The 26408-nt window shown below is 38.4% G+C and overlaps 1 protein-coding gene across 1 annotated transcript in view; it reads left to right on the top strand.

Annotated features, from left to right (window-relative positions):
• LOC135710565 (diuretic hormone receptor-like) overlaps positions 1-25781 on the top strand; it is an 85677-nt gene extending 59896 nt beyond the window's left edge. The window contains exons 9-11 of the mRNA XM_065233180.1: positions 8323-8447; positions 8955-8984; positions 24861-25781. Coding sequence (XP_065089252.1) covers positions 8323-8447; positions 8955-8984; positions 24861-24969 — 264 coding nt within the window. The 3' untranslated portion in view covers positions 24970-25781. The remainder of the gene's footprint in view (positions 1-8322; positions 8448-8954; positions 8985-24860) is intronic.
• The last annotated feature ends 627 nt before the right edge of the window (positions 25782-26408 follow it).

The raw sequence follows: 26408 nt of genomic DNA, 5'->3' as shown, positions 1-26408 counted from the left end.
ATGACGGGTAAGTTTCTCGAGGTCACCCTTGAGAAAATTCTTTTGCTGGCCTACGCATTGGAATGATGAATAGGCAGCTATAAACGTAAGTTGTCCAAATTTTGTTTCAACAGAAACTCCCACAGTTTCAAAAATTTTGGTTTCAAATGAAGAAAGAATTTTATGTTTGATTCGTCTATGAACAATGATGGCAACACCATCACATGCTCCATCAAGACGATCATTTCATTAATTGAAATAATTTGCGTCCCTTTTAACCTTACGGTCAGGTTTAAGGAACGTTTTAGTTATAACGGCCTTATGCACGTTATGAACTCTCAAAAAGTTAAATAGCTCGTCTTCATTATCTTTAAGAGATCGAGCATTCCAATTTAAAATATTCAATGCTTTAAAATCCATTGCTGAATTTTAAAGTCATGTCAATAATGTTTGAAAATTTTACTCCAGTTTGAATAGCATCAAACATGGAGTTAGATTTAAGCATATCAGAAATCATGTCAATTAATGAATTCTGTAAAAATTCCATTTTAGGCGCAGTAATGCTTCCTAAGTCAAAATTGTCAAAATTTCCGTTAGAATTACGTTGGTTAGTATTTTGATTTCTACCCGCTGCAATAGCAGCATAGGTAGCTCCATTAACTCGCTGAACATTGTTAGCAGTGAGGGGAGTAGGTATTGATGAAAAAATTGAAGCGGAGGTGATATTTGTACCTACGGGTACGAATGTAGAATTTGTTCCTCACTGACCGTTGTTAACAGCAGAGAAATTTGAACCTGGTCGGAAACGTGGAGCGTTTCCTACCTGTCGCTTAGAACGAGATTGTAGGATCGCTTTGCGAGTCTTACATTCCCAAAAAATGGATTTGTGGTTTTCACCACAATTTGAACATTTAAATTTCTTAGGATCTTCCTTCACAGGACAGTCGTCCTTTGCGTCAGAGGAATCACCACAATTCATGCATTTAGCTGGCATGTAGCAATTTTTAGTTCCGTGACCCCATCCCTGGCACTTACGGTACTGGGTGAGGTTTTGGAAATTTCCTCCAGTCTTCCTGAAGTGTTCCCACTTCACTCGGACATGGAGCATAAGGCTAGCTTTTTCTAAAGCCTTAAGGTTGTTTAGTTCACTAGACTTGAAGTGAACTAAATAAAAATCATTAGAAATCCCGTTGCGCAAATCGCCAGGACGGGATTGCATTTTCATTTTGATTACTTGGAGTGGCACAACTCCAAGTAATTTTGCCAGTTCATTTTTGATCTGATCCAGGGATGCACCACTGGGCAGTCCTTTCATGACAACCTTTAACACACGTTCAGTTTTGGTGTCGTAAGTAAAACATTTGTGCTGCTTCTCAGTAAGATACTTGAGAAGACATTTAAATCCGTCCAAGGTTTCAGCCAATACACGGCATTCACCCTGACGTCAAATTTGTAGTGAAAACTTAACTTTCACGAAATTCAAAAGTTCCATGCGAAGAGCATGGAAATCGGAAGTGGTTATCACAATAATCTTTTCCTTCTTGGCATTAAGCCGGGAAAGTTTACTAGAATTTTTCTTGGATGATGGATCATTCTCATCATCCGTGAGCAAATCAAATTGATTACTCAAAATAATTTCATCAGAAGGGGGTTCAAGATTTTTTTTTTTTTTAAGAGATTTTTAGCCTTAGGCTAGTTCATCTCTAATCAGTTGTTGAGGTCTCAGAAAGAGAACCTCCTACGGAGTTGTTGGACATAGTAGGCTTAAAATGAGTTTCTCCTGACAATGCCTGGGGGAACACCTTCATGAGGGCCAGAAGACTCATCCCATGTGGTGCCCCTCCGGCTGCTGAGGCTGTAAGGTGACAGCTCTCCTGGCTCTTCACGAAGACGACAACAAGTTCAAAATGAATAACACAAAACTGAACGAGACGACACCGTGACGAGGTCCAAAGGCTCATCCCGTGCGGTGCCGTCCCGACAGTCAGAAGAAATTAAACATATAAACAAATGAACGAGTATACAAACGAATATAACAGCTATGGCTTTCCTAGATCTCATGGTATAGGTTAGCTTCCCTGAGGAAAACTAGCAGGGCGTCTGCAGCGGCTGAATCCTCTCCGAGTAGGTTCAGGATGCTGGAGGTGATCCCATAGGATTCCCTGAGGTCCTGGAATTCAGGACAGATGCAGAGGACGTGTTCAACGGTGGCCGGGAGATGGCAGATGGCACAGCTTTTGCGGAAGGGACCTCCGCCGCCGAAATTATAGTAAAACCGACAGTGGCCAGTCCTCAGCCTTGACAGCACTCTCTGATCCCGGAGGTTTGGGAGGTCCGTCCATGCCTCCGTGGTTCCTTTGATCTTCCGGATGAAAGGCTCTCGAGTGCTGAACCACTGGTCGGCCCAGGCTTTCTGTACGGTTGTTTTGATCCATCGCCGGAGATCTGGAAGGGGGACTTTGTCCGTGAATCTCGGACCCGCCGGTCCAGTTCCAGCGAGTTGGTCTGCTGCTTCATTACCAGGTATTCCGCAATGACTGGGGATCCATGTAAAAATGGTGGGAACTGCTGAAGCTAGCTCTTGGATAGCACTGAAGGAATCAGTTAGTATTACGATTGGCTGGTTTGCTGGTGACGTGGCCGCATGGAAGATTGCGGCCGCTTCGGCCGAGTAAACGGAGCATTGTTGTGGTAAGCTGCTGCTAGCGAGTATGCCACTTCCGGATACTCCGATGCCAACGCCCGTGTTGGATCGGAGGGGGATCAAGAGTTTGCCCCTTTCTTTTGCGTTTAGGCGCCATACCGGCGGTAAATTTTTATCCAAATCAACTTCCAAGCAGATTACTATAAGAATCTGAAGGATCGAAGAGGAATTTTCAAAATCAATATCCAAGAAGGATTACCTCGGATAGGGTCCAAACAAAGATCGAAGAGGAATAAGAGTTGAACAAGGTAGAAATTTTAGAGGTTGAGCACTGAAAAGTGCTGTTTAAATTTGTTGTAGATGTAGGTAGTAGTAATACTTCCTTCAGCAAAAAGCAAACAGATCCGTCCGGCAAGAGAGCACGATGCGAACTGCCCTGTTCTATTGTCTCCACTTCTTCATCGGGGCACGCTATGTCTGAAAGCACTTTTTTGCAACTTTTATGTACCTATGTTTTTTCTTCACAGGAATTTAGTATTGATCCTAACAATCAAATCTGTGATGGTTTTAAAATATTTCATCTTGGTTTTTTTGTGAAAAAGTGTTTTGAAGTACACTTAGCCGTTTATGAAGGCGTATATGGACTAATGACTGTACACAACTTTTACGGATCGAAATAAATTCAGCTGAAAATGATTCAAAAGAGATTAAAGTAGTCAAACAAAAAACTATATTTCAGTCGCATTTGCGGCAGTCACCCCATTTGAAGCATTATTGGGATCATTTTTGACTTTTTTCGATTGTGACCCAATTTTAGGAATTGTATAATATTAGATGGAGATTTTATTAGGCCAAAATGATGTTGAAAATCCGTTATATTTTAACGGCTTGAAACGTCAAAACACCCTAAACATGCATAACAAGATAAAATGGTTAGAATCGACAAATTTATGGTAAATTGGTAAAACCGTCCAAACATTATCTGAAGACTCTGAAAGAGCTATCTAATCGCATGAGTAGCATAAAAAATCTAGTATTAAAACTACAGTCAACTCTCCACAACTCGATGTCCACCAACTCGATATTGAGTTATAGAACCATAGTAAACATTAATTTCATGGCTGCTGTAATAGCGATATTGTATGGGATTGTTATTCTATGATTCGATGGTCCCTTGAATATCGAGCTAAAGAAAGTTCAATGTATTTAGTAAACCACCTCATAACGATGTTAGAAAACCGAGTCAAGACCGACACCAGAATGATTATAAAAAAGTAAAAAATAAAAGCTTTAAAGCGCGAAAAAGGCCTCAAAACACTTCAATGGCTTTGAAACGTCAAAACACCAACAAGGCCTCACAATCGCTAAACAAGATTAAAACGACCTAGAATGGCATCATAAGCGTCTATTCTACAAATCTTATCAACAGTCTAAAAATGACAACTCCTATAATAATCATGACACGTTAAAATGGTCCTAAAATACCCAAAAATGGTCCATATAAGTCAAAATGGCCTAGACTTTCTTAAATTGATTACCCCTGCATTATTTTAAAATCAGATTTATTCTACATGCAAGTTAAAAAAAAAACTTATGATCAACAATCTGAATTTATGAGAACTACTTGAAGGTAGCCTGTCTCCACTGATGGGTCGCGACTCACAGATTGAGAAACGCTGCTCTAATGCTTTTGGCAACAAAGTGATCCTTAATTTCGTCAGCCGGTTCGGAGAGATTCTGAAGTTTCCGGTTTTCACTACATGTATGACGTTTGCCAGGAGAAAACTGCGTCAGACATGATTTGCAAATTTCTACACAGCCGCACAATTTGACAGTCAAAATGGTTTGAACTTTTTGTTAACATCTTTCTTCCGGATATTTGTGAACATCGATCTGATTGTTTATACCGGTAAACGGCAATGCACTCGAAAAATATGACACGTTTTCTGCGCTACTGTTTCCTACTAGTGTATTTAACGTGTATGACACATGAGTTACACGGGATCTTACTATAAGGATGAGAAGAGTACCTAAAGAGTCAAAACAAACATGGAAGGCAACAGCGATGAGAGAAGACTTGTTAGTGGAGTTAGACTTTCCTAACAAAATCATCGAAACTATCAACCGTGAGTATGTGAGTATTGTTTGTAGGAAATTATATGTTTAAATGAAGGGATTACTATACACATTTAGAAATAACTAATGTTACACTTGACGGAATCCGTCTTTAACATAAAAGAAGAGACGTAAACAAACATGTCATGCTATTTTTAGTGCTCCGAGACTGAAAAGTTTGTTGCTCGACGAAAAGTACATTTGATTGAGCTATATTTTGCGTCTGCTATAGCTAAAATTTATGACAAAATTGATGCTCGTATGTCACTCTCAGAGCACCTAAATTTACATGATTTTTTTTCTAAGGCTGTGAACCATTTGCCGAGTTAAATTTAACTAGTGGTTAAAAGTGACATTTCGAAAATTATTTCTTATGTTCGAAAATCTCCGTGCTGTCAATCAACCGGTTTTCGAGCCACGGTCGTCAAAATTTAACTTCTTGTCTGTCAGAAATAACCATGCTCGGATAGCAGGGTTAATCGATAACTTTCCATCTATCAAATTTTAACCAAAAGTTAAAAAAAATCGCCAAATGATTCAGAGCCTAAGTGTGCAGTTTAAATTTGACTAAACAGTCTTGAGTTCTGTAGGTCTAAACTGGAGTCGCTTTGAATGTTTGAAAGTGGATAGGACTGATCATATGATTTTAATACTAGAACGAAAATGAATTCTTTTAGACATCCGATTCTTTTTCTTTTGTATACGTGTGTATACGTATACTACTACTACGTATACAGGAAAAAAGTACAACTTTATTCACGAGCACAGCGATATTTGATTTGATAGGTTAAGTTATCTACTACGATTAATCTACTGTACCCACAATATGAAAATATAAATTAATGTATCTAAAATGAATAATATTTTGTTCATCGTTTTCACATACTGAAACCCATTCAATAATTATCTTTTAAGAAGACCGTAGTAATGTTTTGAGTTTCAAAGGTATTGGATAATTAGTTTTTATGTTTGTACGATACTATTTGAATGTAATATGCTTGACTACGATTTGCTCAAATGAAATTCCGTTATCTTTTTCACGTCAACAAATAAAATCTAAATCCAATAGTTATTCTATTAGATTGCTACAAGGTCTTTCATCAAATTCATGTGCATCACGCATAAATCTAGCATGTCTGGTTTAACATATTCATATGCAAAACATTTCATGATTATAAATCAAGCACATGACTGACGTTTAAATCACATGAAATTCATGTTTGCTGTAAGTGAATGAAGCATGCGAAGGTATGGCTGATTTCATAAGTTATACATTTGAAATTAATGTGTTTGCCACATTCGCCTATTCAAATACGAAACACATGAACAGCGCGTGTAGATTTTTTAAAGTGTGTAACATGCGTGAGCTGTAATCACGGTATTTTTTTTAGGTGGCAAACTCTCATTTTTTATGCCTTCCACCCTGCTCATGTCGTTGATCACATTTCATAAGGGAAGCGTAAAAGAGAAAGATATATCGCAACAAATTCTCTCTATCATACCTGTTTTCTAAGACATGGAGTGGAAGTTGTTTCATCAACGACCTGATGAGACAGCTTATAGAAGGTATTTCAAATCCCTGTTCAGAAATTTTCCCTTGATTTCGATGAACTTCGATGAAATTCTTTAAACTTTCCTGATGATGTTAGAACTTCTTTGAAGTTCGCAGAACGTCTCTGAGTTTGCCATGTTTTTCCTGGACTTCTCAGATATTTCTTTAAGTTCACAGTACTTACCTAATGTTTTTAAATTTTCCCTGTGGTTCACAGATCATCCTAAAGTTTGCAAAAATTTCCTGGCGTTTAAAGAACTTTTTGCAGGGCATGATTAAAATTCATATAATGTTGCTATAGTTTACAAAAAAACTGAATGTTGCTTAAACTGCAGAACTTTCCTAAAATTCGCCACAGTTCCAAAAATAAGGGAACTGTAAGAAGCTCTAGCAATTCTTTAGTAATTCAAGATGAGGGCTACCTAAACTTACTGGGCAAGAGTTTCTAACATCATGTGGGTTTCATTCCTGTGTTATGGCCATTATCGGTTAAACGATTTTCAATCAAATTTTATTCTTCGCCGTTGAGTCAAACATCTTTATTTATTTTTAAAAATCCAAGCAAATTTACCACCTCTCAGGATTGCAAACGCCACCTTCGCCACCTATTGAGTACGGGAAACAACAATTTCGGATACTTACTATCTCCTGGATTAATTCAATCAACCTTTGGACCTTGCTTGACTAAATTTATTCAATTCGTAATAGTTTGGTATCGTCAATAGTCCATATACGCCTTCATAATCAGCGTTTTAAACTTCAAAACACTCTTTCTCAAAAAAACCCAAAAGGAAATATTTTAAAACCATCACAGATTTGTTTGTTAGAATCAATACTAACATTCTTTGAAGAAAACACTGAGGTACATGAATGTTGCAAAAAAAGTGCCTTCAGACATAGTGTGCGCCCCCTCGCAATTCCATTACAAAGTTTCCTCGACGCCTGCTTAGCTCGGCTTCTTGTTCCACTTTCTTCATTTTTCTCCTTCGCGCGCGACTGAACTCCTCTCGAAACTTCTGATGCTGGCTGGTGATGACTGACACACTATTACCGGCGAGGGCCACCGACTATGTTGACGAACTCGTCCTTATTTGGCTGGGGACTGCCGTAGTACACCGGTACTGTACGTCTACCAGGTATATTTCAGCGGTTGTGTATTAAAAATAACAGCGGGGTCCTAACGGGGACAAACGGGTCACATTAGGACCTTTGAAAAAATGGTGATTACGGGAATCCGTTCCTTCCACTCACTTTACCCTTACTACCCCTATCGATCTGCTGTCTGCACAGTAATTCTTTCTAATTTCAAGGCTTTGTCTTGTATAATTATTTCACAAGAGACTTTAAATTATCGGCCGTTTAACTCGATGGTTGTTTGAAAATTGATCTGATCGGTGCATGTAGCTTAGTAGACTTCGGGGGGTGAACGACTGCTTATAACGGGAGACTGCACACATATACGAAAACTACCTGCCATGAAATGTCAACATATTAACGAGTACTCTACACGATAATCTTAACATAACGCGATACTGAGACGCAATTGAAAAATGAATATCAATGATTACAAGTTTTAAAAAATGATCCATCCGCTGCGATATATAATGTTGGTATATTCTTAAAAGTTGTTCAAAACGATCAAATCTGTGAGTATGCTTAAGATCTGATATTTCTTTCTTAAGCACAATCAAATGCTGGGATCTGATTTTCTTTTCTATAGTGTTGCTATCTTATAGATTTTGCAAGCAGCATACTTATTACTCGACGATTCGAAACTGACTTTGTTAACTTCTATGCTTGATGATCTGCTGAGCTTTCTATAAATGTTTCAGTCATCCCGTTTTTTGGGATAGTCCTGTTCGTAAAAAATCAGCATGCAAAATGAGGGGTACAGTTTTTGATGATTATTTTTAAAGAGTACGTTACTAGACATGCCGTCATAGCTTTTATTTGTTCTATAATATAATATGAACTGTTAGGACTTAAATTTCACGAATGATGCATATTTTTACCATAAATCCTCTACTTCCAGGGGCTAGTCGTTTCAATGCTGTACTGCTTCCTGAACTACGAGGTCCGGGGTACTCTGCGGTTACACTACTACCGTTGGCGAGACGAGCGCAACATCCGACTCGGCATCATTTCCAAACATCGAAGGTAAGTGCGAGTGCATGTGCTCCAACGTTATTTCGGGATATAATGATCCAATCAATCACTGGCGGTTTGAACATCCAGTTTCAAGTACTTTGCTGGTATGATTGAGCAGCATGGTAGCCGCGATCGTATTTTATAGCTTAGCGCAATCATAACAAATTTTAGCCCCCGTTGCTGCTGTCGGACGGTAATCCTAATCTTCAATTATTATTTATATCTTCAACACGCTACCGCTACCCACTCTCTGTGTGCTGGCCGGATCATATTTCCTGCAATTTTCCAACCACGTGGGACCAATGGAAAACGCTGATTGCATTTCCCGAACTGCACTACCCATCTGTGTGCTATTATTTCGTCGAACAACCCATCGAAATGAAAATAAAAAAAATACACCCTATCAATCATCATCCATCGTGAGGGCTGTCATCGCTCGACTTTCATCGTTCCACCGATTGGGGAATAAATTATAAATACTCGATCGCAATCCGAACGTCAACGGCAACGAAAAAGACCAACCATGAGTGGAACTGAAAGTATACGGTTTGTATGGCGTATTCATCGGCTTAATCATGCTTCCTGTGCTAACTTTCATTCAACACCATTCACTTACACGATTGTCACACTAAAATGCGCTTAAATTTGTGGTTCCGTCTGTCTGTGGGATTATTAATTTTTTTATACCATTTCGTCGTAATCCTCCTGCCCGGGATTCATCTCTCGTTGACCACGTCCGCCATGTGCTGGTGTAAATTATCGCCTGGGCAGCAGCTTGGAGGGATGCGAATTTTACGCTTCCAGATCCCCGTCAAGGATGATGATGGCGACAGCTGAAAAAGCGATGATTGATTACCAATTTTCGATGGATATTGGCTATTGAGCATCACACCAAAACCACCCCCCACTGCCCGACCGACCGACGGCCTGATGACGATGTTTATCTACTTTTGACGTCGTTCGGTGCATCCTCGATGTAAAGGAAATGGATCGTTTGTTTTTCGTCTGTTTGCATCTCGTTGCCTATCTGATGGATTAATTTTTCCAATCAAGAGTGCGGCCGCCTTGTTTCGCTTTAATTTCGATATGCTGTGGATCAAATTAACGACCAGAAGTTAATTAGTTCCGGATGGTCAACATTGATACATTTTTGTTTTCTGATGGGAAAATCCATTTCGGATAGAGAATTACAATAGGTTATCGGGAGCAGTGGCGGTTAATGTCATGAAAATGTTATGATGGAAAATGGTGTCATCAATTTCCTTCAAACAATTTAGTGGTGACATGCCTGCAGTAAAAATGTAAATTCATAGAGGGGGGTATTATATTTTGGCTAGGCTGAGTACCTAGTTCGACTTAGCAAAAAAGGAATCAGTTCCAATTCGATTTCTATGAATCTATTTATTATTATTCGCTACTGGCAGGCATGGAAAATCATTAACATTCATTTCGTACATTCATATACATTCATTTGCCTCTAACTGTGTTCATCAACAGATTTCCGTAAAATAATGCATGAAGCTTTTGTAGGTTTTGATGTCAGGTAGACCATTTTATCAATAACTCAAATCTGTATCTCTTATGCATGACGAACCAGAGTGAACAGAACCCACCAATGGTTTTAACAAATAATTGAAAAACAATAACTGTTCGCTCTAGTTCATCATAAATAAGAGATACAGATTTGAGTTATTAACAAAAGTTGCAGCTATTATCAAATCCTACAAAAGCTTCATGCATGATTTCACGGAATTCTGTGGACGAAAAAAGTTAGTGGCAAATGAATGTAAATGAATTTAAATGATTTTCCACGGCTGGCTATGGGGCTATCTCATTTAAATTGATATGGTTTAGGTCTGAAAAATTCATTCCTTCTAAATACGGCTTTTGGACCACTGTGTACTGATGAATTCACTTCAAAGATCCCCCTGCAGTCCGTGTCGTATTCTCTTGCCGTACGAATCTATTTGTATTTGTAAAGCTACAACAAATTTAAACATCATTTTTCAGTGCTCAATCTTCCCGAGGTAATCCTGCTTAAACATCGACTTGAAAAATTCCCCTTCGATCCTTCAGATTCTTATAGAAATCTGCTTGGAAGTCGATTTGGAGAAACTTGGGTCTGCCACCATGGCGCCTAAGCACAAAAGAAAAGGGCTGTCGCTTGATCCCCTTTCTGATGCAATTCAATTGAGCAATCAATTTAATATGCTTATGGATGACGAGAATCATCCATCATCCAGGCAAAATTCCATTAAACATTCCCGGCTTAATGCCAAAAAGGAAAACGGTTCCCCCTATTGTTGTAACCCCTTCCGATTTCCATGCTCATCCCAAGTAATTTTTAAACTTCGTTCAATTTTAGTTTTCACTTCAAATTGGACGGATTCAAACGTCTTCTCAAGTACCTTACTGATAAGCAACATACGTTTTTCACTTACGACACCAAAACTGAAAGTCCGTTCAAGGTTGTCTAGAAAAGTCTGCCCAGTGGTAAATACCTGGATCAGATCAAAGATGAATTGACTAAATTACTTAGAGTGGAGCCAGTCCAAGAAATAAAATTGAAAATTAAATCCCGTCCTGGTGATAAACGAAACGGGATTTCCAATGATTTTTATTTAGTTCACTTCAAGTCTAGTGAACTAAACAATCATAAGGCCTTAGAAAACGCTAGCCTTATTACTCTAGACTCTAAAACAATGAATGCAATGAATAGAACTTTCAAAAATTGCATGCAAGCGTATGAAAAATGAAATATTTAACTAAAACAAAAAACAATATATTGAAATTAATTTTTTCTTGAGTTCAACATATTCTACATACCTTTATCTAGCAAATCCATTTAAACTCAGGTTGATGCTTATCTTAAAATTCAAAAAACTTTTGAGAGAACTTTCCTTATTTTCAAACGAAATTTGAACATGCAACTAACAGCAGAAGTTTGACAGCCGACAGCGGGATGAAAGCAAAACAAAGGAACATAAAATGTGCACTGGAGATTTAGGAACACAGTGGTCTACAAAATTATGTGCTAAGCAGCTTTTTGAGTTTTGCCATTTTGGCCAGCTTTCTTGCCCAAATACTCCCCTGTGCCCTGCTTCAAGTTCTTCATCAATACCTGCTCCCCTCACTGTTAACAATGTTCAGTGAGTAAATGGATCTACCTATTCTGCTATTGCAGCTGGTAGAAGTCGTAATTCTAGCCAACATAATTTTAACGGAAATTTTGATAATTTTGACTTAGGATGCACTACTCCTAAAATGAAATTTTTACAGAAATCATTAATTGACATAATTACTGATATGTTGAAATCTAACTCCATGTGTGATGCCATTCAAACTGGAATTAAATTTGCGAACAATATTGTCATGACTTTGAAATTCAGTAATGGATTTGAAAGCCTTAAATATTTTGAAATGGAATGCTTGATCTCTTAAAGATAATGAAGATGGGCTATTTAACTTTTTGAGAGTTCATAACGTGCATATTGCCGTTATAACTGAAACGTTGCTCAAACCTAACCACAAGGTTAAAAGAGACGCAAATTATTTCATTTATAGAAATGATCGTCTTGCTGGAGTCTGCGGTGGCGTTGCCATCATTGTTCATAGACGAATCAAACATAACATTCTTTCTTCGTTTGAAACCAAAGTTTTTGAAACTTTGGGAGTTTCTGTTGAAACAAAATTTTGACAACTTACATTCATAGCTGTCTATTTGGCATTCCAATGCGTAGGCCAGCAAAAGAATTTTTTCAAGGTCACCTTCAAAAACTTACCCGTCATAGGTCTAAATTCTTCATTATTGGTGATTTTAATGCAAAACACCGCTCATGGAATAATGCTCAAAGCAATTCCAATGGTAATATTCTGTTTGATGATTGTTCGGCAGGTTATTACACTATTCAATATCCAAACAGCCCATCATGCTTTTCTTCAGCAAGAAATTCCTCAACTGTTGATTTGGTCTTAACTGATTCATGTCAACTTTGTAGCCAATTGGTTGCCCATGCTGACTTTGGTTCTGACCAAGGGGGGCGACACATCTAAATCTCAATTCTAAATGCTCAACAAATCTCACACTAGCGAATGAATCTTCGAAAAATCTTCTTTCTTTTCTCGCATCTAATTGCATCGTGCATCATCTTTTTGCAAGAAATCTTAAGAATCGTTATCAATCTTCTTTCTATCTACTCAGCGTGTGCACAGCTAACCACAGAAAACACATTTTTACCTGCATCGTAGATAGAGTTGCCCCCCTCGGTTCTGACCACCTTCCAGTAACTTTTGAAATATCCCAAGAAATTATCCCAATAGCTCTTCTATTACCATAGAGCTGATTGGGAGCAATATCGAACATTTATGGATTATAACTTCGATAGAAACATTCCTTTGCAAACCAAAGATGAAATTAATTATGCTCTTGAATCTCTGACTACTTCTATAGTTGAAGCAAGAGCTGACTCAGTACCAAAATGCGAGGTTAAATTCGATACAATTATAATAGACGCCGATCTTCAGCTCTTGATCCGTCTTAAAAATGTCCGTAGGAGACAATATCAAAGAACACGCGATCTTAAAGAAGGTGGTAAAATTTTGATCACAAATTTGGAAAAAGCTCAGAAACTTGCTAAGCAATTCGAGAGTTCCCATAATTTCAGTTTGGGTCTTACTAGTCCTATTGAGAATCAGGTTGCTCGGGATTATCTGAATATTTTCTCTCGGGAAAATATTTGTGATGATTCCTGGGGGACTGATTTGGACGAAGTAAGGTCTATAACTTAAAAGTTTCAAAATATGAAAGCTCCAGGTGATGATGGAATTTTCTATATCCTCATCAAAAAAAAACTCCCAGAGAGTACCTTGTCTTTCTTGGTAAAATTATTTAACAGATGTTTCCATTTGGCATACTTTCCGGATAAATGGAAAACTGGAGTTCCTCTTCTAGACATAGAAAAAGAATAGAGGCACCTAGAACGTTTGAAATAAATTAATATAGAAGAAAATACACAGATAAAAGAAAAAAACTTAAGTTTAAAGCCATTCTCAACAACTTACATAATCTTGGAATAACTCTTTTGGGTTTGCTGGGGGCTAGGGACTCACTCTGGCTGTCATTTTGTGCTGACGATTCAGTTATGTCAGTTGCACTGTAAATTTGATTCGGTCTTTGCCTTGATTCTTCTCCCTCAAAGTCACGATACGAAGTAGTTTCAACGTGTGTAGGGTTAGCCTCAGTTTCTTCTTGAAGAAAAGCTTGATCCCGTTGTTTGAGTAAATATTGCTCGCTTGCCTAAATATTGATTTTTTGCCTTATAATCCTCCCCGACGTCCAATAAGCTTCGTAATGATTAATGGAATATTTTTTTCTTTTATCAACGTCTTTTTTAAAAGTTCGAAGGTTACATTTTAATAAGGCTTTCAGGTATTTAAATTTTTCATTAATTTCTTATGTATACTCACATCACTCACTAAAGGTTTAGGTTTTTCTTCTTCCAAACATCATTCAATTATTTTATTGTTAAGAAAGCGCTTTGTTTATAACTTGTCTTTCAGCTCGCAAATGAAAAATATATTTATGAAAAACTTCAACTTCGTTGGTAGATTCACGGAGTGTACGAATGACGTCAGATATTCTCCATCTAACCAAATATCACCCATGTTAATCAATATCACCGTCGGTATGTTAAACTGTATTTTCAATACACTTATTTTGTTCGATGATTATAGACTTTTTCAAAAGCACTACTGAAGAAACCATCGAATTACAACATTTTTATGCTAAAACCTAGGTTGGAATCAATACTTGAGAGAAAATCACGCTGTTTTTTAATCCAACATAAAAAGAAAACAAAGAAGATGTACCTACTATACTGTGTTATTGTCAGGTAAAGAGTTGCAAGTTTGTGTTTTTGGATGCAAACTGGGACTGTTTCAAGGGGTTGGTCACTCCGCACACCAATCTTGGGTCATCTTTTTTGTCAGTGTGCCGCAAGTATGCCGATTGTGCCGGTCATAGAGCAAGCTGCGATTGTTTGTAAAATACCCATCCCGGCAACCCGGTATTTCTGACACATTGAATGTTTTGGTTTGAAATCGCAAGGATAAATCGGATTGAGGATGACGCGGGAAGTGGCGGGTGTGTGAACTTTCGGTGTTTTGTGATCCATAGGGTAATAAAACTCTTGTGTTTTAGTGTTTTATAATGCCCTCAAAGGCAGACCAGAAATTTAGCTTTCCGGCCGGAAAGAGTTGGAACCGGTGGGGAGCATTGTTAGAGACCGACTATAGAGGGTGATGAATAGACTTCTTTAGTTTGTTTTGTGTGATTTGCAGCATTATTTGAATTAAGGGTTGTCCAGCAGTGCAGCTTATTTACAACAATCTAATGCCTACGAGATTGTGCCGAATGTATGCCGAAAATGTGCCGATGGATGGGCCCAAGCTGTGTAGACTATAATTCCGGCACAATGTGCTGAGTGACTTACCCCTTGGACTGTTTCTATCTGATTTGACTGTAAATTTTTTGGAATTCCTCTATGATTTATATTTCTGCTCTTAGTTCTGAAAAGTTAAAATAAATGAAAATAATATGAACCACCCTGATGTAGCCTCAAATAATGAAAGCTAATGTAAATTAAATACCTTGAAAGAAGTTTGACACGACGACCCTGATGATATTTTCAAAATTACGTTTAGATGCATTTGGTCAAAAGTTATGACTCTTCATGTATTTTGATTTGTTGGACCACCCTAATGAAAAATAAGTGAACCACCCTAATGAAGCTTCACGTATTAGATGCCAAATTGTGGTTTAAAGCGATACACAAGTAGTTTGGAGTCGATTGTGAACAGTTTTAGAAACCAATTCATTAATATTGAATATCTCGCTACAACTCATGAAAACATTCTAAATCCTTGAAAGTCGATTTTTGACAAAACAAAAATACCGAAATAACACCAGATCTCGACGTTTTATTAGTCATCGACCTTTATTTTTTTCGATTTCCACAATTTCATGTACCCCCCTTGGGAACTTTTCGAGAGTGGAAAAGGTCAAACTTTGACCGCTTTAGTTCACTCCTAAATCAAGTCCGATTGAGCTCAAATTTTACATTGGGTTGTTTTTCGAGTCAATACACATTTTGTAGGGGGTATATTCTAGAAATTTGATGGTCATTTTTTCTCCATACGTTCATTGGCATCCTAATCTATACTTATTATGCAAAATAGAATGAATGTGAAGAGCAGCCCTCAAATCACACCTAAATGGCACTATTAGTCAAATACAAGCAGTATTTGTTTGTCTTGCAATTTACTGATTACGATTGCATATTATTGAAGGTACCAAATCAGCCATTTAAATCAATTAATTCCAGGTTGTCAAAGTGATAAGCTCATTACACCGATGTTAGTATAGATTCCAATGTTAATTGATTCGTCCACTGCCCGACAATGTAGATTATAATGCTTTAGCTTTACATTTGACCACCGAATTACCATGCGAGTAATTTACAGCGCCATTAGCCTTCAACCACATAAATAGGCTTTATTTGTGTCCCTTTTAGCTGCTGACCACCACCGACCACGATTGTCTCATGGGATGGACGAAAACATCCCCGACCATCATTTTGCGGTTTCACCTGTGATTGTCCTCTGCGAGCTCGAGTTGCATAATTTCTGTTTTGTGTCTGTGTGTTTGCATTAAAGTGTAAAATATTTGCCGGTTTCGCGAGGTTTGGCGTGGTCCCCCAAATAACATAACCGCAAATTAATTGAAAACGCTCACTGCAATCGCCCCTCGGCATTACTAATTGAGTTTTTCCCCATAATTTAATACGAATCTGTCCATCATCAACATCAGTGCGTTTGTTTATGTTTGTGTGTCGTATTTTACGCGGTGTTTTTATTTTTCCCAGAGACACACACCCGCGCGTGGGGGTGTGTTTTTCATGAACGCGATGAAAATATTTTTATTTTATCCAGTATTACCACTACGACAACCACAACAACCACATCGGTTCCGTTGATTTAAGTTTGATTGCACCAACCAACGATCCGGCTAACTGACCAGGCCTGGCACAGCATGGGGACAGAGATTGAAACGCGGCGAAAAATCACAGACATCCACATCCACACCCACCCACTCATTCCACCACTTGCAATCTCCCCCTACAACGCGCGAGATTTTCCCCTTAATGACCCGTACGTGCAGACCGACGTTCCGATGGCGACGGTGTTGGCGTTGCCACTGATCGTTGTGGAATACGATGACCCAATTAAGATGTGTAAGTTTCGGTTGCTTGGTTTTTTTTTAAGAATAAACGTGTGCTGACAGCTTTCCGAGGTGTTATTTGTCACTTGGTTGGGAAATTTAATCTTCTTGCCACCGTACCTGTTGCTGAATGTTTTATTTTTTAAGTGTCAATGTCGTTGCCATCATAAAAATGTATCACTCAGAGCGTTCTTATAGAACGACTCATGGAATGAATGCAACATTCTAAACTGGCTTTCTAATCAGCTGATTTTTTCTAGTCAATACTAAGGGGGCGAAGAAGTTTCTATCGACATGCGCTCCTCGGATAAAAGCTGCCCACAAAAATGCATAGATTACTATGGGCTTATTTGAGTAAAATTAAAAGGGTAATCAACTCTGCACCCCTCAATCTGTGCCGAATGTTGTAGGTGTGCTGAAACGCTCTGTCGAAGCGTGCCAATCAAGCATCCCATTAGTCTGGCAACCCTGAAGTTATAATGACTCTAGATATTGTTTGTTTGATAAAGATAAATTGAAGTATCTAGCCTAAAATCACTGCTGCTGCACACGGAGAAAAACTACTACCCAAAATTTTAGTTCTTTTTACTTGATATTGACTTCAGCCTCTCACTTGCACTCGTTATTGTTTTCAAAAAAGGAACGAGAGATTCGACCCAACGGTATAGTTCAGCCCAATAAGTTACTTTTGAGTAAAGTGCATATTCTCAAATTTACGTGAATTAAACTTAATTTTGGGTAGAATATACTTAAGAGTAGGTAATTTTTTTGCTGGTGTTAAATGGACACTACTATACGCGATTTACTCAAATTTGGGTTATTGGGCTGAACCCCGGAATTGAGGGAAAAGTACTTAATTTTGGGTAGTTTTTCATCTCCGTGCACGGAAATTTCACCTGAATAAGCAAACTGGGCCAAGCAAACCAAATCTGTTCCAAGAACATTGATTGTAGCCCTGATGGAAGCCGGTTCCGAAGCTTTACGCCGGATCCTCATAAATCCGGAATCACGCGTCAACCACCAGTACATTCTGACACAACTCATGTTTCTGGTGGGTTCCGGTCAGCTGAACGGGGTTCTTCTTCCGTGGCGTTGATTATGGAACAACAATAACAACAACAGCGATAACAACTGTGAGGTGGCGGTATACCTATAGAAATGTTCAATCGGCTGCAAGCAAAAGTTTATCGATTTCCTCGAGGTGAACAAGGTGCCGAATGCGGTTCTGTAGTATGCCAAGGGGAAGGTTTGAAGGGGTTAAGGATCTGTTTTAGGTTGTTGAAATGTATTCCTTGACATAACGTTACTGTCACCTTTGAATTCCATTGCTTATTTCTAGCAAACAATCATTAAATCAAGCAAAGTAATAAAACCAACGGATATATGAGACAATCCTCCATCTACACTGTTTCCAATATATTCTCATACAAATTCAAACTTCGATTATTTCACAACAGTTATTTGGATTTTATTGGTAGTAATTTTTATGGAAGTGTTATATTACATGGATCAATTACAGCATATGTTTCGGAATAACACCGCCTTTAACCTTTTTGACTTGCTTCAAACTTTTTTCAAACCCATCGCAAGCGGCATACACGACTTCCATCGGCATTTCGTTCCAAATTTGAAGGATTACGGCTTTGAACTGGGCCAAAGTAGACACCTTGTGTTGTTTTATTTTCGACAGCATGTATGACCACACTAAATAATCCAAGGAGTTTAGATCTGGTGAATTGGGAGACCGTTCTTCCTTGGCCAAAATGCTATATGAGAAGACACTACGTCCTGCTGAAAAACGTTATCATCTTTCCCGTACATTCTTTCTAAGCTTGGCTTCACGACATTCTGCAAAGCTTCCGTTTTATAATAGGGGTTTTGATCTAATTTCCGTCCTACTAAGCGCAACTCACGCTTTACCTTTTTTTTTATTGAACGGGTTTGAACAGAAAATTGAATATTTTTGTCAAAGATGACTTTTAAATTTATTCACCTTTCCATACGTACCGTTCGATTTGATAAAGAGTCACGAATTGTTGAGATTTTGTTCAAAATCTAACTCTGCTTCTTGATTCTATATTCGTCCTTCGAGTTTCAATTCAGTCCTAACGCATTGAAACATCATTAGATTTTCTTCGTCCTACGGATAAACGTAGAAAAAGGTATGTAGTAGCTCATGAACTAACGCATCGGAACAAACCTATTATTGATTTTTGCACGGTGAAATCATTGATATTATCGATTTTTTCTGATCGATAGAACGGAAATGGGCGATTACTAAGAAGTAGCGCTCTACCCTATAAAGCGTTGATCTTAACGCCTTTCTCGATGAAAACAAGCGGTGGTTTGCCGCGCTTGCAAATAACACCCCCCCCCCCCCCCAACCATCACGGAACCGCCGCTTTGGAACCGTGGCATAATTCTGTCACTATCTTGAATGCCCTTGGACCAGCAAGCCCACAATCTATCGTTTTGGACATTGTGAGACTGCTGCATGACAAATAACTTTTCATCAGAAAAAAAAAAACAATGTCTCGTCCAGCATGCCGCGATAGAAGATTAGTTGCTCTTTCAAGCCTTGGCATCCCTGGTTCTGTTTGAGTACATTGTGCATGGTCGATTTCGAGGCATTAAGATCAGTGGCCATTATACGTACAGTGCGTTGTGATTTTCGTCGAATTCATTCCCTGACGGTCTTAATCACTCGTTCAGTCCTAGCTGCACGTCTTCGGCCGGATCTTTTCCGGTCACCTAACGAGGAAGTCTCACGGTACCTTCTAATGGTTCGATACACAAAATCACGCTTTACTCCCAGGTTCTCCAAACTGTTGAAAATAGCACCTGGGCGCTCTAATTCGTAAAACTTTTTATCAACACAGCACGAAATTCTTTCATCGTTGATAAAAGATAGACACTAAATGAAAGTAATCAAGCAGAACTTTCAATGGTTTGTGTAAACACAGTGCAACATTACACCAATACATAGATAGTGTATGAACTGTAGCTTCACCACTACGACGAGATGAAATAGTGTATGAGTATATATTGGACACGGTGTATTGGTCATGTCAATTTGTATGATTGAATTGATTGAATTGTTATTTGTGAGCTGTTTAAATAAAGCCAATCTAAATTGTTGATGAATGCACAATAGAGTATCATAATATTCCTGAATCATGATGACTCAAACAGGGTGAGGTACCGGTGGCTCTGCTGATCGCTCATCCGAGGAGGAAGATGCCTGATTTATATGACGCTATGGATCTGGCAATTTAAGGGACAAGATGATTCAGAAAACATCGGGCCTGTTTAAATCGAAGGTTTAAACACGATGCTTCAGAATCCAATAAATGGAAGAAACGTGGACATCTCGTACCGTACGTTCCGATTTTGGTAATTATTTGGAAAGGTTAGAAAGGTTAAGTGATGCTCCATTTTCTTCTGACGGTTGGGGCATGAGCACTAACTCTTGTCCTAGCATTTTATGACTTATGGCTATAGCGCCATTACTCGCTTTCTGAAAAGAGAATAGGGAAAGGAAAAGGAGAAGGACAAAGGTAAAAGGATTTTGTTAAATCTATGAACATAAACAATATTTTTATTTGAAATATACAATATAGAAATGCAGAACGGTGGTCACTACCCGAGTCTTGTCACTATTATCAAGTCATAAAAAGTAACAAGGACTAAGAAGTGATCCTTTGATTACTGGAAAATCCTGATGCTTGGGACTAGCAACCATCCTCAATGTGTAAAAACTGGTGATCTCAAACTAGGCAATAGCAACGCCGGCCGCGCCCTAACGCAGGCCAAGAAAGGAATGGGTAGGAATGTGTTGACCTGACACTCGCCAAGCAACAATTTCAATCACGTTAGTGGATGACCCTGAGGGTTTAAATACTTCAGTAATACATCTTCATGTAATCATATTGAGTAAAGTTCTATACAACCAAATGCAGTTATATAAAGGTTATAGAAACTGATATTCAACTTGTGTGTTGACACTTTAACAACTCTTGCAGGGGATTGACTGTAGGAGAGATCCGAAAAAGTCCTATACAAGTCCCCGGCAAGGTGACAGATAACCTTAGTTTCACGTACCCACTTGCAAATAGTAGATGTCGCCACACAACATAAACAAAGGCATAGTCCTGTTCTGTCCTGTTCTCAACATCCACTTGATTTTTCATATGCACAATCACATTTATTTCAACTGCATTTCACTGTTTAAAACAGTAGAGTGATTCATTGTGTTATGCATTTAAACTGATAGGAAATATTATCAACATGTCAAAGTTTCAAACACGACGAAATTAACATTGTTTGCAGCATACCATTCTAGTACCTCCTTAGAGTAGTGGCAGTTGGCTAGATCCGGCCAAAACATAACGTTGGTGTTGTATTGCCGAATGAAGGGTAAAATCCGCTTTTTCAGACACTCTTTAATATAAACCTTCGACGTCATTGTGTGAGATGTGATGAAAACCTTGGTTTTAAGGCCACAACTGCAGATTCCTTGCCAAATCATTAGTTTCCCAGCAAACTTATCAGCAAAAACAAATTTATACCTGGAAGGGACATCCCCACGACCAGTTGCCAGGTAAAATTTTCGTCCGGGGATTTGCTTATTATCCATTTTGACACCTGTTTCGTCATTTATTAAAATACAGCCATCAAATTTCGTCAAAACTCGTTCGTATAGTAATCGTGCTCGCTTTTTGGCCACTAAATTTTGTTTCAGGGAGCGGTTTAGATGTTCACTGGCACAAAAAGACTTATATCCTTCTCTTGAAGGGATGCGTAACACGGTGGAAAAGTTGGAATCGTATTTCTTTGCCAAATCACGTATGGAGACACCTGGGTTGCTCTTCACGTACCTCAACACCTTTCTCCTCAACTCTTTGTTCCTAGTGCCACTTTTATGATAGATACGCTGTGCTCTATCAACACTCAGAGTATCCTTATAACGTTTGATTACAAGACTCGCCGTTGACTCTGGGAATTTGAACACTTTTGCTATTTTTGAGGTAGACCACGAAGGGTTCTCTAGATGTTTGTGCACAATTAATTTTCTTTTCTCAAGTTCCATGATCCGTAATTTCGGGATGCGTCGATCAATCGAGAAAAACTTTTCGCCAATTTCTTCGTCAATGAAACATCAACAAATGCTTGTCAAACGTTTTTTGTTCCAACCGTGCGTCCAGATTTACTTTGAATCGAGCTTTACAATGATGGTCGCTTCTGATCGGCTGATAAGCCAGCATTTTGATGTTGCCTGCTATTTTTCACCCACACACTTACAACCAACGCATATGTTGTTCAAGTTTGTCATGGGCCATCAATTTATAGACCAGTTAAGAGGGTACTGTCAAATTTGTGAAATCCCGTCCCGTGCTTCTGATAAGCGCCCATTACATATGTCAATATATTGACAAACATCGTATTGTCAATTTTCCTTACAATATAATCAATATATAAATATTGACAACATTAATGACAGTTCACTAAAGCGTTTGTTACACAGGTCAATATATTGACAATAAATTGACATATTGACAATAAATTGACATATTGACAATAAATTGACATATTGACAATACTATTGAAAAGGTAATATTGATGATGATTTTCATTTCACTTTCTCAATATCCTTTCCCTACGCAAGAGGAGGTAGAACGTACGTCATTTAGACCGACTGACTCACAATGCACCTTCACGCATGCAGTGTTGCCATTTTGTTTAAATCTTCGTGTGTGATATAAAATGGATAAATAAAAAAGTATCCTTTTACAGTCGCCAATCACTACCCAGGCTTCGTCTATATGGATATTCATTTGCTATAAAATCACAAACATAATCATGTATTTTTTTTTACTTTAAAATAAAATAAATACTATCTGCGTTTCACATGCCTACACGTAACGCAAATTAAATAATATATACGCGTTTTTCCTTGAGGAATGTATACCAAAACATCAGCATAATAGTTTATATATGGGAAACTGCATACCATGAACGTGGGTTATTCAACACGAATGGTAACTCCGCGCAGTCGACAATCGATTTGATTCAATTCAATTAATTTGTTATCATGTTGTCCTGTGTATTTTCTGTGTCCTGTCAAAAAGTTACAACATTTGATATTGGCGTTGACGGAACCGTCGAGAAATCGACAAATATTGACAGTTTCTTATTGGTACTCTCAGTGGAGTGAACGGATAGTACCAACATGGGTATTGTGAACTCTGTCGGTTTAATTTTTCAAGCAAGCAAAAAAAAAAATTGTGAAAATCTTTCGAAGCTTCAAATTGTTTTGCTCACGAAATCGTATATACATGCTGTCAAATGAACTCTTGGCTCCTCCTTCTCTGCTCCACAAATAACGTATACATGGTGTTGGGAATGCACCTGCCCACAAAGCTCACATGACTCTTATAAAGTTTGATTAAATTCTTGTTTCATTTTATTTCATATTAATATAAAATTAAAAAAGCATCACGTTCGATGATTTACATTATCCGCCTACTAAGGTTGATGTTTCGGCAGTTTCATAATTATAATTCTTAATTTGATTTCAGTAGGTGGCAATACCTTTACTTGTGGTTCAAGCAGTAACTACCCAACTAACAATTTTAGCTCCAAACTAGCTTATACAGCCAAAATTTGTCTTATGCAGGTAGTTTTTGGCTATATAAGCTGAATTGCAGCTAAAATTGTTTGTTGGGTACCCACATGACTTCTGAGCTCTTTTGAATGTTTGACTCCCATTTGACAGTTCGAATCGGCTCCCAGATGACAAGCATTTTGAGTTAGTTCGCAGTATTCAGGTACCAACTAGAAATACTCAGAAGGAGTGATAGGCGGAGAAAACAAAATTCAATTTGGCAGCAGGGATTTGTTCCTAAATTATCTTGCAACCCTTGCTAGAAACTAGCATTCCAAATGATTTTTAATTTTGATTCGAGTTACGTGCAAAATAATAATTGATTGCATCGCAATATTTTGCACATTTCTTGGTGCCATTCATTAACCAACGAACATCAATTAATCAATAGAGTTCGAATATTGTTTTTGGTTCCAAAAACTAGTTGAATTTGAGAAGCACACAAAACATAAAGGGGATGAATAGTCTCAAATTTATTCTAGAAAGAATAAGAAATCCTCGCAAAAATTCTAATGGGAATGTTCGATTGGCTCAGATTTTGACAGTTCATTTGGCTCAAAACACGCCCATCTCTCCCTCTGAGTATTTCTAGTACCAACCAATCCAAAAAATTTGAAATTTATTACGAAATTGTACGGATCTATTTAAAATCATTCAATGAAAATGTGTCGATTTTATTGATTTCTTACGAGACTTTTTCAGTAGTTCAAAAACCGAGCAAAATTTTACCGACTTAGGTTATCCGAGTTCAGTGTGTAGTTAGTATTTTCCATAGGTCCAGCAACGACGTTTCTCTTTTGACTCGCTGATCCACGTTTCTTGTGTGGGGAAATTGAGACAAGTAATATTGACTTTGATACATTGAGGTTATAAGGCTTCAAACGTTTTGCCATTGTTGTTGTCAATATTCGCATATTGATGATTTGACTGTTTTTTTTTTGTCAATATATTCTGAGTATTGACAAAGTGAAATGAAAATCAGCTTTCCATCAATACTTGTCATCAATCATCATCATCAATATCACCTTTTCAATAATATTGTCAGTATGTCAATTTATTGTCAATATATTGACATGTGTAATGGGCGCTATAGGGGCGCATGGATTTGCGATGGGCGGGTAGCGCACATTTGAAAAATCAGTGAGTTACCAGCTCTAAATTCACTATGGCAGCGTTGTTTCTAATGTGTCAGTAGCTAAACGATAGACATAAGCAATAGCGTAATAAAGCGATTTAAATAACACGAAACCTAACATTTAAATTTAACAAATCGTAACAATTCTACAGACAGCCCACAAACACTACACAATTTCGCTTCCCTTTCCCCAGCAACAGCTGTAATGATCATCAGCACGTAGCAATTAATATTCTTCTTTCTTCCATATCTTTTTTGCATTTTCCATTTGCTGGCTTCGACCACCAACTCGGACTCGGACACCGGACACCGGACTGGACCGACCAAACCGAATTCACTTCACAGCACCCTGGAGTACAGTATCGTGATAATGAAAAGCTTAGCACCACCAAGAAGGCACAGCAGCATCCACAACTACAGCAACAACAACAACAACAACAACAACAACAACTGAGCGGAGATGGCCAAATTTGTGTACGCCAGACTCCGTCGGGATTGCCCGGGAAAACTTCGACGAAATAACTTGGATAATTGTGTGCGGTTTAGACGAAATGGACGCAACCGGAACGACGTCGGAAACTCCAATTAAATTGAATTCCAAAACAAACATCGTCATCGAGAATGGTTTTATTTTTTTATTTGGGTGATTGTTTGTTTGTGGAGACAACTTTTAATATTTGCTACACCGACACCGACAACGATCTTCTGTGTAGACTAGTATGTTTGTTCAACAATTGTGGATTAGGGAAGAGTACAAAAAAAACGAGGCAAGAGTAAATAGCATTTTGTAACAGACAGTCTACGGATGGAATTTCATCTCATCCGCTACCAGAAGTTGAAATGTAAAATGTTTAAGCTTAGTCGGTTGGATAGGGTAAATACAGTCATTTAGCAAAACGGAGTTTTCACATGCAGCAGGTACTTGATGGAGGCGAAATTCAGGGAGGGTGTAAATATTTACTCTTTCGATATGCAAAACGTTTGAAATTGTGGCGTGTGTGATCAGTGAATAGATTTAAAGTGTCAGGCCTAGATAGGATTTTGGTGTGGCCATATACAATTGCAAATTGAGAGGTCTGAATTTGACAGGCAGCTACAGAGTGTTACAGTGTACAACAGATTTAGGCTAGATTGCTTAGATTTAAGATTCATACGAATAAGAGACCGAACCAAAGCTTACGAATGTTCATATTGATGGTAATATTTTTTGTATATATTTGAAGGCAGAATACAGACACATGTTTATAGCTAGCATCTCGATGTAAACCGTAAGCTGTTTTACCTTGGAAAGAACGTCCAAATGCCCATTTCTCAACCAAACTGATCGACAGCATTATTAAATTCACACATTCATAATCCAATCATCTTCCCCGTGGAAATCCCAATGAATTTTGATCTCGAGCCAGCAAACTGCAAAAGTCCATTTTATCGACCATTTCAGAAAGGCAAAGCCCCAATTTCCGTGCCAACAGTCGGTCAGTCCCTCTAGACCTCCCGCACCGCATGCACATAATCCTTCCATAAATATTTACACGTTCCCTCTATATCTGGCAACCGGCAATAGAATCATAGAAGCCTGAGCATCAGGTCTGCTGTGGATGTCTGGCTGCCGTGCATGTAGAACTAAATAGATGTACACTTTGTGGCTAGAAAGCGAACCGCAGAATGGCATATCTAACAGTGCCCCGCTCTCAGAATCTGCAATACTGCATCCTGGCGCTCCATCTCCGTGTGTGGCGTTGGCCTTGGCTGGATATCAGTCGGACGGTCGGAGGATGGCGTTTGCATTCTGTTTGTCTTCCGGATGATAAGCATATCGGACTGCTCGAGCACCGGCAGTAGCAAAACTATTACGAGGTTAGGAACGAAAAGTGAATTTGATGCAATACAATT

Source organism: Ochlerotatus camptorhynchus, unplaced genomic scaffold (genome assembly GCF_037179485.1).
Source record: "Ochlerotatus camptorhynchus isolate MF236.1 unplaced genomic scaffold, CSIRO-AGI_Acam_v1.1 ptg000391l, whole genome shotgun sequence".
NCBI lineage: Eukaryota > Metazoa > Arthropoda > Insecta > Diptera > Culicidae > Ochlerotatus > Ochlerotatus camptorhynchus.
Note: the sequence above shows the minus strand (reverse complement) of the source record. Positions and strands in the feature narration are given on the sequence as shown.